We start from the raw sequence: 12,178 nt of genomic DNA, 5'->3' as shown, positions 1-12,178 counted from the left end.
TCCTCTCATTCCAAAAGTCCTGCTAAAATTCAGCAGGACAAACCAAAAATCTTAATGGTGACTCCCTTTTGGCCAAGACAGCATTGGTTCCCCCTACTCCTGCATTTAGCCAAGGGCAGTCACCACAGATTACCCACAGAGTGGACCTTCTCACACAGTACAAGAGAGCTCTCATCCGTACCCACTTGTCTACTGTTCAACTTGCATTGCAGATGACTAGGTTTTAATTCCTTTCAGACACCTTTTTTTCAGAGGATGTGCTTAGGGTTCTGCAGGAGACCAGGAAACCCAATACTAGAAAATATTTTATCCGAATAGAAGAGGTTTTCACTTTGGTGTCTTTCCTGTAACCAGGGCCCACTTACAGTGGAAGTCTCACTGGTTCTGTCATACCTATATAAATTGCTGGATGCTGGCTTAACTTTTCAGTAAAAGTGCACCTGTCAGCTGTTTATGCCTATCTGCCTCTGTCCACCTTTAGCCTTTAGATTTGATGCTAAACAATTCTTAAAAGGTGCCCTTCACATGGGACCCCCCAGGAAACCGACCCCCCCCCCCACATATTGGAGAAACTGACCCTAGCCCTTTTTGAGCTGGCAACTTCTATTTTCCTGAGATACTGCTCCTGAAAAACTGTTTTGCTGCTTGCACTAACCTCAGCCAGAAGATTTTTTGAACTCCAGGCCCTTATGGTTTCTCCGCCTTTTTTGGTTCTCAGACTCTCTTCACACCAACTCTTCCTTTATGCCTAAAGTGGTAAATGAGTTATCCCTCAGCTAGTCTGTTCATTTACCTACTGTTTTTCATTCCCCACAAAACTCTTCGAAGAGGAATCTGCACACTTTGGATGTGCACAGACAGCTTGGGTTCTAACTTGACAAAACAAAGAATATCAGGAAATAGCTTATGATATGAGCACCATGGAAAGAACCTCCCTTCTGTTAAGGCACACACTGCCAGGTTTCTTGCTTCCTGTGGTGCCTTCTTCAAAGGACTGGACACTAACTCCATTCTAGAGGCAGATAACTAGTCTTCAGTCCATACCTTCACCAGACATTACAAACTGTACAACATTTCCAAATGTACGGCAGGGTTTGCCAGGGCTGTTCTCCATGGTTTCATGGAGAAGTTCCACTGCCCATACCTCCTCCCTTTCCTCATGAGCTTTGATATTCTCCCTCATGTAAAGATTACCGCAACAGAGTAATAGAAGGACATAGATTAGTTGTGTAAAATCTTAGCGTAATGATGTCCTCTTCTCTGTTGCAGTATTCCTTCCCTCTCTCCTTCCCCTTGACTTTATTCTTCCTTAGGTGTACTTAGCCTACATACTTCCTTTAGACTGCCGTTCCTCCTAGGGTACTCAGTTCTGAGGATGGTACGTGTGTATGTCACTTTTATGGAGTATGTCAAGTAGCAGCCTACATACGACGTGCCACTCACATCTAAGTAGTAAAAGTCTTATGTACTGGCCGATGTCTGGTCTTTGTGGCAGGCAACTCCCTCATGTAAAGAATACTGCTACAGAGAAGGACATATATTGTTATGGTAAGATTTTCACACAAGTAATCCTTATTCCCCTTGTACGAGGAATTCCCAGTGATTTTGGGTCATAAACTCTTGTCGAATAAATCCTTTGGGAAACTTGGCTAGGTTTGTCAAGGCCATTGTGCTCATTAGATTAGTATATACCTATGAAGTGCAAGACATACTAACTAGGACACGATTTAATATGACTGAACAAATTCTGAAGTTAATTGCATATATAGGTCAGATTTTGTATAAAAAGTGTCATGATTCAGTTTTATTGGATTTTTATAAAATTGTCATAAAATGTTTATATGAACTAAATGATACACTTTCGGAACTTTATTCTCCAGAGTGAACATAGATATAATGGGGAATAGTAAATAGATAAGTATGAGGTCTGTTTGGGAAAATGTCAGTAGCTCACTGTTTTTAAGTATTCACATGGAAATGTTTAGATAGGGCCTTTTACATCCCAAACAAGATTGCAAAAATAAGTAAATACTGCAAAGTATGCTGGAGATAAACTAGATTGGAACATGTTTGTGTTTTATTGGAGGAGTACTGGAATGCTTTATTGTCGGGCAACTTTCTGGTTACTAAAGATTTGGTTGTATTTAGAGTTCCATTACCAAATGTAAAATCAGATCAGCACTGTTGTTTATGGACTATTCTTGCCGTCATAAGGGAATATGTATAGAAATTGGAAATCAAGGCATCCTTCACTGTTTCTGGATTTTCTCCTTCTGTTAAACCAAACAGAGATTAAGACAGACTACCAGTGAAAAATGTGATCTCTACTCCATGGTCCAAAATTTAGTGGAGAGAATGGACTTTTATCTTAACGTCTCTTCATTAAGCAGTGTCCTTGTCTGGCCCTCCTCAACATCAGACTGGATTGATGGATGGGGAATCGTAAGTTCACACCTAGGGTGGCACCTGTGTCTCTCATGGATAGAGGCAGTCTGTAAATTCTGTAAAATAAGGCATAGGTTGAAATCCATGTCATCCTCCAGCCCCTAGAGACTTTATAATGGGTTAAATCAAGTTATATTGTCTGGGCTTGTAATGGCTATTGAGCCATTAGCCTAGTAATCTCCTATGAACCTAGGAAGAGCATAAGAATACTTCAAGTAATTTTTTATTGTAATTCATAAACTTTAATACAGTCCTTGGCTGCAAACTTGTATATATAGTTATTTAGAGTGAAGTTAGTTGTGTTTAATTATATAATGTGGTTGTACTAGATTTTAGTTAGACGTTAGTGACATGAAGTACTAAAGTCTATCTTGCTTATTGATTTCTGCTGTAACAAAAGTGAATGTTAGGCCTGTTTGAATAGAGGCTGCTTCCCCAAAAGCCTGAGTATCTCACACTGTTGTACCTTTATTACAGGAGCCTCCCCTAGTACAAAGCCAAACAGAACATCACCCAGAAAGGAGTATTCCTGCCCAAGGGTTTCTCACCTGGGAGTGAACTACTCATTCCAAGGTTAATACCTGATAACTTGTATCTATATCCTGATACAATTAGTGTATGCTCTGGGTCTAAAAACATCTCTGGTTCTTATCACATAGCCTAAAACCATCCTAAAATCCAACCCCAAGGCATAGCCTAAGGAGTAAACGTGTTACCAAGTAAATCCGTTTTACTCTTGCCCACTCTATAGTATGTACTCCTAGACCCCCTTACTATAGTATCACAGCCTATTTTACAATTTCTTAAACTGAATAAACTATATTTCAGGCACAAAGAGTCAGCTCCTTATGCTATACTTCTCACCTTGCCCCCCTACACTTGTTTAATGACTTAGCCCTGCTCCGCTCCCCTCCCTGCCCCCAATTCCCACCCGCCCCCACTACATCTACATTTAAAGACCCTTAGCCACACCCCTATTACCACAACAACCTATAGAATCAACCATCCTCTTTCCTCTATTCTTCCCTCCTACCAGTACAATAGCCCACTTCAATCTCCCCACCCACCTCATTTCTCCTCCGCTCTATTACTACCCCTCCCTTGAACTAACTTCTTACATTAAGTTAACCTAAACATGCAAATCACCAGAATGTTCCTATATACCCTACTACCTACCCTTAGTATAACTTATATCCTTACCATGTATGAAAGACAACATTTTATCAGTTATTACTCCCAGGTAGGTCACACCAAATCTCCACCTGAAAAACCTGTCTTTTTCAGAGTCATATTAAACCAGGACACTAAAACTAGACAAAATTTATCCTCATTTATTATCCAGCAGACTCTCTACCCATATTACATCAGCCCCAAAACCAGATATTTTGACAAACTCTTTAGTAAACTGAAGTATATCATCTCACAATACAGGTTAAACCTAACTATCAGTGGAGATATCCACCCAAACCAAGGCCCTAGTACCCCTGACTTACCATGTAATAGAAACAGTAATAAAAGTATTATCAGTAGACCCACTAATTCCCTCTTGATCTGCCATCTCAATATAAGAAGTATAAACAAAAAAATACATGACCTACATGCCCTTTTAGCTGTTTATTCCCCAGAGATACTATGTCTATCTGAAACCTGGTTAAAACCAGCTACCACTAATAATGAAATTCTTCCACCTGGCTATAGTATGCATAGACTAGATCGGGCCACAAGGAAAAAGGGGGAGGGGGTGTAGCCATCCTCTATAAATCTGAACTAGATGTAATGCTTGAAACTATCCAACCACCTCAGATCAACAACTCTGAAATTTTAGCCACCAAAATGCATCTGAATAAAAGTAAAAGTATTAATATCATCTTTGTACATTCCCCCAGGGAATAATGTAGCTGCAATAGAGGATGCCCTTCACTGGCTATCCTCTCAGTATACACAAGAAACTCTAATTTTGGGAGACTTTAATGTAAACTGGGACCTCCTGTTCATCAAAATCCCCCTCCACTCATATTAACCTTCACACACATTCACTCAAAAAATAGTCTCCCCTACCAGAATTGACAAACGGTCACATAAAGAGAGTATACTGGATTGGATACTTGTAAATAGAAACCCCCTAAACTACACTGCAGGCACCCACCCAGACGATCTAAGTGATCACTTCCTAACCTATGTGATTAAACATAAAATTAAATCCCCACAACCACCCTTGCTTAGAAAGGTTAGAAGCAAAAGAGACCTTGATCCTGCCAAACTTCAACTAGAACTTAAGTCCTGCAACTGGACTATACTAAAGCATCTTACCTTAGAGGAAGCTCTAACTTACTTCACCAACAAATTTATAGAAATCCTAGACCTACATGCTCCCGTGCGCCATACAAGAACAAAAGGAAACAATGTCCCCTGGCTTTCCAAAGAAACAAGAACAAAAATCTCTAGTAGAAACAAACTATGGGCCACCTGGCGAACTACCAAAAATCTCCAGGATCATAACAAATACAGACAGGCAAGGAATGATACAAAAAGACTTGTCCTACTCGATAAAGACTATTACTGTAGACTACAGGTGAATAATCAGAATAATCCTCAAAAATTCTGGGCTGGGATCAACAAATTACTGTATCCAGGTAAAGCCTCAACCCCCAACCCAGCTGCTAACTCTAATAAAACCACTGAACAGGTCGCTGATGGCTTCAATCATTTTTTTACTGAAACCATTCAAGCTCTTGCAAGCCAACTACCTCAAAGTACCCAGGAAGAAAACAACAATAACTCTGGTACCCAAAATGTATTTTGCTTTCAGCCTGTACCTACCTCCTATATTTGCAAGCTTCTCAAAAAACTAAAACCCACCACCCTATCTGCTGACCAACTGCCAGCAGAATATCTACAGTTGACAGCTGACACTGTTGCCTATCCCATCTCCATACTAATCAACTGAACCATTTCCGAAGCCAAAATTCCCATAATTTGGAAAACATCCTATGTTATTCCACTACATAAAGGAGGTCCCCCCACTGAATACTCCAACTACAGACCCATAGCCATACTCTCCCCACTAGCCAAGATTATGGAGAAATGTATACACAAACAACTTATGCAGCACCTAATCCAAAATGACTTAATGGCTGATACCCAACATGGTTTTCGACCACATCATAGTACTACCTCTGCCCTACTATCCTTCACTAACACTATTAATGACAACCGCAACAATAATAGCACCTCATCTGCCCTCTTCCTAGACCTCTCCAAGGCCTTTGACATGGTCGACCATCACCTTATGATCTCTACCCTGCAGACATTTAGACTACATCCCAGTGCTCTTCTTTGGTTTAAATCCTATCTCCATGACAGGAAACAAGCAGTCATTTGGCAAAATAAGCTCTCAAATCTATTACCCATTACTATTGGAGTTCCACAAGGCTCCATACTAGGACCACTATTGTTTTCCATCTTTATTAATGATCTTCCAACCATCATACCAAACATCAACTGTATTCAGTATGCTGATGACTCCACTTTAATCTGCTCAGCTACATCACCAGATGATCTAAAAAGGGACACCCAGACTACTTTTTCTGTGGTAGAAAATTGGCTATTCAAACGTCGCCTACTACTCAATCCCAAAAAAACCAAACTGCTTATATTTCCACCAACCCAGAGGTCCTTACCCTTCTCCTTTACCATCCAAGCTAACGATGGGACAATTATTTCCCCAGACCCCAATACCAAATTGCTAGGTGTTACAATAGATAATTATTTAAAATTTGACCTCCATATTAGCCAGACTATCAAAACCATCAACAAAAAACTCGTCTCACTGTATAGACTAAAAACCTTCCTCACCCCATAGCTAAAATAGCCATTGCATGCTTACACCTACTATCCACCCTCCTATATGCTTCCTCACTTCTATAAAATATAAGTAAAACTGATCTTAACAAACTTACAGCCTGCTACAATCACATTGCTAGGTTTGCTACGGGTTCTCCTTTTAGAACCCACCATTGCATTAACCTCAAACAACTTGGATGGTTGGAGTTTCCCAATCTTGTTAAGTATAACCTGCTAATATTGGCTAATAAAATCCTAAAAAACCCAAATCACATTCCAGCCCTTAGTCACCACATCTTCCCTCACAACAACTCAAGAATTCTCCGCTCATCCAATAAGCTACAAATAGAAACAACTAAAATCAACAATGCAGCTGGCATGGCCATATTTGCTAATTCTGTAGGCAGAACCTGGGACAAACTTCCAGATGCCATTACCTTGCTCTCCTCCCCAGTCCAATTCAAAGCCTCTATCAAACAATACCTAGAACAAAAATGGATATGTCATTGTGACAAACCTGACTAATTCTAACAGTGCATGTATTTTTGTCAATCCAACTTGTGTTTTTTTTTTTCCTTTGTTTATCTAAGACCACCCTCAAAAATTGGAATTTTGTAACACTGCCTGTATGATTGTACTTCTATTGTATTCCTTGTCTTAATAACAATTTAACCTGATTACTTAAATATTACTTATATTTAATGTACATCTGCTCTTCTGTTACCATTATTGTACTAAGTTTGAACTTCTGTAAAAATTCAAAAGTCTGTAACACTGCTTGGCTGAAAGTATTTTCAGTTATCCTTGGCTAAACAGCATCAATAACCAATTGTAAATATTATTGTATAATCAAAGTTACTTTTGCTCTTCTGCTACTTTGACTGTATTCTGCTGGAGCTCATCTCCCCGGGCCTCCACTGAAAATGGACTTGGTTCCAGTCGGACTTACCCGGTCAACAAATGTAAAATAAATAAAATAAAAATAAGTCCAATATAAATCTGATTTATTTTGATTTGGCAGGGTGTGTGATTACAGCCAATAAAAATTTTATTAAAAGAGAAAGTTTGCTCCTCATTTCTTCACTCTAACAATGGACAAAGAATGCAATCAAGATGGAGGGGTAGTCCACTTAGACTTTTGTTGGCTACTGTAAACAATGCTGCTCTTTAAAAAAAAAAAAAAAAGGGGTGGGGTGGGGGGGAGTCATGTTACGCATGGCTCCTCCTGATCTTATTGGCCAGTGCATATACTGAGCCTTTTTGCAGTTTATTGTCCTCCTTTATAGCAGTCAACCTTGCCAGAGTACGTCTTTCTTTTATTTGTCATTGTCTACTGGGAAGGTCCGACTGGGCAGAGCCCAGTTTCAGTGGAGGCAAGGAGAGAAAAGCTCCATCACACTACATTTATGTTAACAAGTGAATTTCATGCAGTTCTCAGAAAAACAATCTTTATCAGAAAAGGTTAACATAAAATTCTCTTCCTTTATAGTTGCCAAAGCATAAAAAGGTGGTTGTGAGGCTCAATGATTCTGATGATACTGAATCTGAAGAAGAGCCATCAGCGTCTTCTACAAGAGTGTTTGGAGGCTTAGAGTCCATGATTAAAGAAGCAAGAAGAACTGTAGAGGTACTTTAGTTCAGAATGAAGTTTTGACTATTTTTAATTGTGGTTAATGCACCTTTTTAAAGCATATTTATTAACATCAGCAATTACATGGTGGTATGAGTACAAACCAATATAAAAGAGAAAGCAAACCATTAATTTATTTTTTCCATTGTACAAGTATGATTTTTGTCTTACCTATGCAGTTTAGCATTACATAGATTGCTCAAGTCCTGCCCTCCTTTAAGTGTAATTTCTCCTGAACATTGTGTATGTATTTTCCTACAGATTCCATTTATTTCCATGTAGTTTACTTTTACATTTTCTAAAGATCCCGCCCTCTTGTTCTTGTCTCTCCTATACCGTGTTCGACAATTCTGTCAGTTGGTTTTGCTTTGTTTCTTCGTAACGGATTTTTTGTGGCAGCCAACAGCATTAAACTTAGTAGGGTCTTATGTACCTAGGCAGTTCGGTTTTTAAATCCCAGCTCAAAATAATCCTTTCCTTAGTTAAAATAACTTGCTCCCCCAACGTTTCTGACAAAATACATTGTAAGGAATTTTTAAAGTGTATCAACTTATTACATTCCAAAAAAAAAAAATGCTCCCAGGTACACCCCTCTTTACCATCACACTTCCAACAATTGCTGTCTACCTGCGGACACATTCTCTGAAGTCTGCTTTGGGTGTAAAAATATCTATGTGAACCTTTCCATGCAAAAATTCTAGATTTTGTTGTATTGTTGCATACTTGGGAGCCATACAGATATCCACCCATTGTTTCTTTGTATGTTGCCTTTCCATTCTCATTTCCCAGTCTTTTTGATTGCTTCTTGTAGTGATCATGTATTATTTTATATGTTCTTCTAATTCTCCATTTTCTTAATGCAGCCTCTGTTCTTGATTCAACTATAAAACTCTGGTAGCACTGCTCTTTCATTTAACTTTCCTCTATCCCTTCCTGTATACCTGTACTGTTGTCAATCCCTTGGCCTAATCTCACTCTGGCTTTTACCTCCATAGTTATTTGCTCCCAATACCTTGGTTCCTTTGCTACTTTTCACCAATAAATTCCAGCACCCTCTTGCCTGCTTTCTGTGGCCCCTACATACATAGATCCTTGTTGGTAAAATCTCTCTTCTCCATTCCCATGTTGGCTTTGTTCTCAAAATATTTTCTGCTGCTTTGTACATATAATATTCTGCATACATGTTACTGCTTGGGCTCCTGCTTTTTCCTTATTTCATGGACATCACCATTTCAACATCATTTCTTTAGATTTTGATTTGTAGCCTTTTGCTTGTGTTATGTATGTGAGCCTTCTCTGTCCATCTCTAATGCATCCGTACATATTCTGATGATCCTAAACCACCTCTTTCTGTAGACAGTGTAACTTATTCGGCTCAACTCTTTCCCCTTTTTCCTTCCCAAATAAATTCCTTTAGTTCTTTGTCATGTTAAAAAAGCCTGACCTGTATAATGTACTGAAAGCATTTTCACTTCTTAGCCCTTAACGGGTCTGTATTACAAGACCGAAAGAGCAGAACCGCGAACACCTAAAGACCTCGAAGTGCTGTTTGTCAGATCGTGGTACAGTGAAGATTGGAATATTTGCCTTTCCTCACTGTAGTGCGATCTCGGAGTTGGAATATATATTTAGCGGGGGTGTGAAGGGGGCAGCCCCCCACAATAGCAAGTTTGAGGTTCCGTTTCTTTCGCTCTTTAGTCGTTTGCAGTTTTGATTTTTCATTCTTTTAATATAGACCCGCCCTTAACTATCCATATCCATTATCAAGAGCGTCCTACTTATCACTTTTTGTATTATCTTTATTTCCACATATCTTCAGCTGCCTTAATACAACAATTTTTAATCCAAACACCTCAGTATTTCATTTAATCTTATGTCCCCACCAGTTCATGTGTGGGAACAAAGTTTACTGCTACAGCCTTTGTTTTATCCTCATTTATTTTATATTGTGAAAAAAAATTTAAATTGTTTCAAAATGTTCTACAACACTGAATTACTCTTTTCTGGATTTATCAAATACAAAACATCTTCAGATAAGGCTGATTTTTCTTGAGTATTTTACCAGTTATATCCTTGAATTTGCGAGTCCCTTATTTTCTTTGCCAGTGTCTCCAAGTATAAGGAAAATGATAGAGGGTGAGGACACCCTTGCCTTGTTCCTCTATTCAAACCCAGTTTATTAGAGAGGATCTTTCCCACCTTGTAGCTTGCCTCTGATCCTTCGTATAACTTCCTAATTAACCCATTATTTTATCAGTAAGCCCAAATGCTTTTATTGCCCTACTCATAAAATCTGCATCAAACACCTTTCCTACATAAAGACCAACCAACAGTAGCAGGCATTCTTGCACTCTGGTTCTCTTTGGATCATTAAGTTTGTTGGCAAGCATTTCTCTGTCTCAATCACAAAACCATGCTGATCCATATCCGTTTTGCCAATACTTTAATCGTTACTTCATAATCCGGGTTCAAATTTAAAAGTAGTTTATATGAAGTTATATTTAAAGGGTATCTGCTCTAAGAAGTACGCCCAGTACAACTTTCATCCAAGATTCTGGTACTGTGGTGTACTGTCCCTTCTTTTAAAATGTTTCAGATCTTTTGTCACTTTTTTTTCCTTTCCTGGCTTCCAAATCTCTACAGGAATCCTCTTCCCGAAGAATTGAATTCCCAATTGATTATACATCACACTTTTTATCTCATCTTTTCCCATCTTGACTATTAATTATTAAGTCTCGTCTTCCTCTAACCTTGGCATGTTTAAGTCTTGCATACATGTTTCCGTTTGTGTCTCCTCTTATTTTCCTCATTTGTCTACTCTGTACAGATTTTCATGAATCTCTGTAGGATCTCTGGTTATTTTTCTAGTCAGTGGCTCTCTTGGCTTGGCAGCATCCATTTCTGTTTAAGTCCATGTTGATATTTTTTGCAACAACCTCACAGCATACAGACTACTTGCTTAGCAGCAGCCTTCCTAACCTCATGGATTTTATCCAGATATACCTTATTTTTCCTTTAGCACCCAACAATTACTCCTCCTCTTGTTCCATAAGATTCCCCTTTGCTATACTTCAACCTTTTGATAATCCCTCTAAGTAATTCTCATTACTTTTCCAAATCTTTCAGATTTTTAAACTATTGAAATTTCATTTCCGTTTTATCCCACTCCGCTATCTTTTCTCTGAAGAAATTTTTACATTCCTTAGCACCTGTTGAATTTTTACTGCCCAATCCTTTAAGCCCTATCTTTTAATAGGCATGTGTGAAAGTGCATCTTTATCTTAAACTTTGTTATATGGTCTGAAGTCGTTATTGGATGTGTTTCAAAACTATCAAATCCACTTGCTCTTAGTGTTTCTTTCCGGTCTAGCCCACTTGTTGTACCTTGGAGAATAATATGTAAATTCTGTCTGGTTTCGTGATAGTAATTTCACATCTTCCATTCCAAATGTTCTCATATTTCTTTAGAATCTAAACCTTTTATGTTAGTTTCCCATCTACGTCCCCATGATGCATCTTCACTACTGCACATCCGGTTCTAGTCCTCATTCACAAATAATCGCTGTTAGAAGCTAATTATTTCTCTTAAGCTCCTTAATAGTAATTTTAGGGTGAATATAAATGCATGATGTTGTAATCCTTCCTTTTTGCTAGTAACGGCTTATTGCCACAAGTCTGTCTGTTTTTCTACTCTGTTTCTGTTGGACCACCTATTGCAAGACAGTATTATTCATCTTTTTGCTTCGTTCTTGATACCCTGTAGGAATCCTTTCTTTGCCAGTCATATGGTCATATTTATCTCTCTTGTAACACTGCTATTTGTACCATACAGTTCTTAAAATAATTCAGTACTGTTTACTACTTGTCCGTATCTCCAGTACCATCACATTCCTTGATTTGACTGCTAAGGCAATCATTCTAAGGATGTTTTTACTTTAACATATACACACTTTTTTAATGTTTCCAGCTGCAACTTAGATGCATACATTAGTGTTTGGCAGGCTGCACTTGGATGTTTACACCTGTGTCATATTTTCTCAGACTTTGCTTCAATAAAAATATTAAACAAATGTTCATTTTTAACCTCCAACCATTTTTACTCACAACAAACACACAGCTATATATACATTTTCCAAAAAGGAAAATTAGCCTGCCATATATTCAGGGATACACCAGATAGACAGATGCACTCAGCTTTTGAATGGGATTTGTAAACTCATTACACCTGTCCCTTTTGTTTGGCTAGTTCATGCTCTTCCC

The 12,178-nt window shown here is 38.5% G+C and overlaps 1 protein-coding gene across 1 annotated transcript in view; it reads left to right on the top strand.

Annotated features, from left to right (window-relative positions):
- ZFC3H1 (zinc finger C3H1-type containing) overlaps window positions 1-12,178 on the top strand; it is a 3,672,721-nt gene that overhangs the window by 1,285,850 nt on the left and 2,374,693 nt on the right. Inside the window, exon 10 of the mRNA XM_044087220.1 lies at window positions 7,778-7,915. Within this exon, the coding sequence (XP_043943155.1) occupies window positions 7,778-7,915 (138 nt within the window). The remainder of the gene's footprint in view (window positions 1-7,777; window positions 7,916-12,178) is intronic.

Source organism: Protopterus annectens, chromosome 11.part0 (assembly GCF_019279795.1).
Source record: "Protopterus annectens isolate FY-2018-M chromosome 11.part0, PAN1.0, whole genome shotgun sequence".
In the NCBI taxonomy this organism is placed as follows: domain Eukaryota; kingdom Metazoa; phylum Chordata; order Ceratodontiformes; family Protopteridae; genus Protopterus; species Protopterus annectens.
This window is presented reverse-complemented; position numbering and strand designations above follow the sequence as displayed.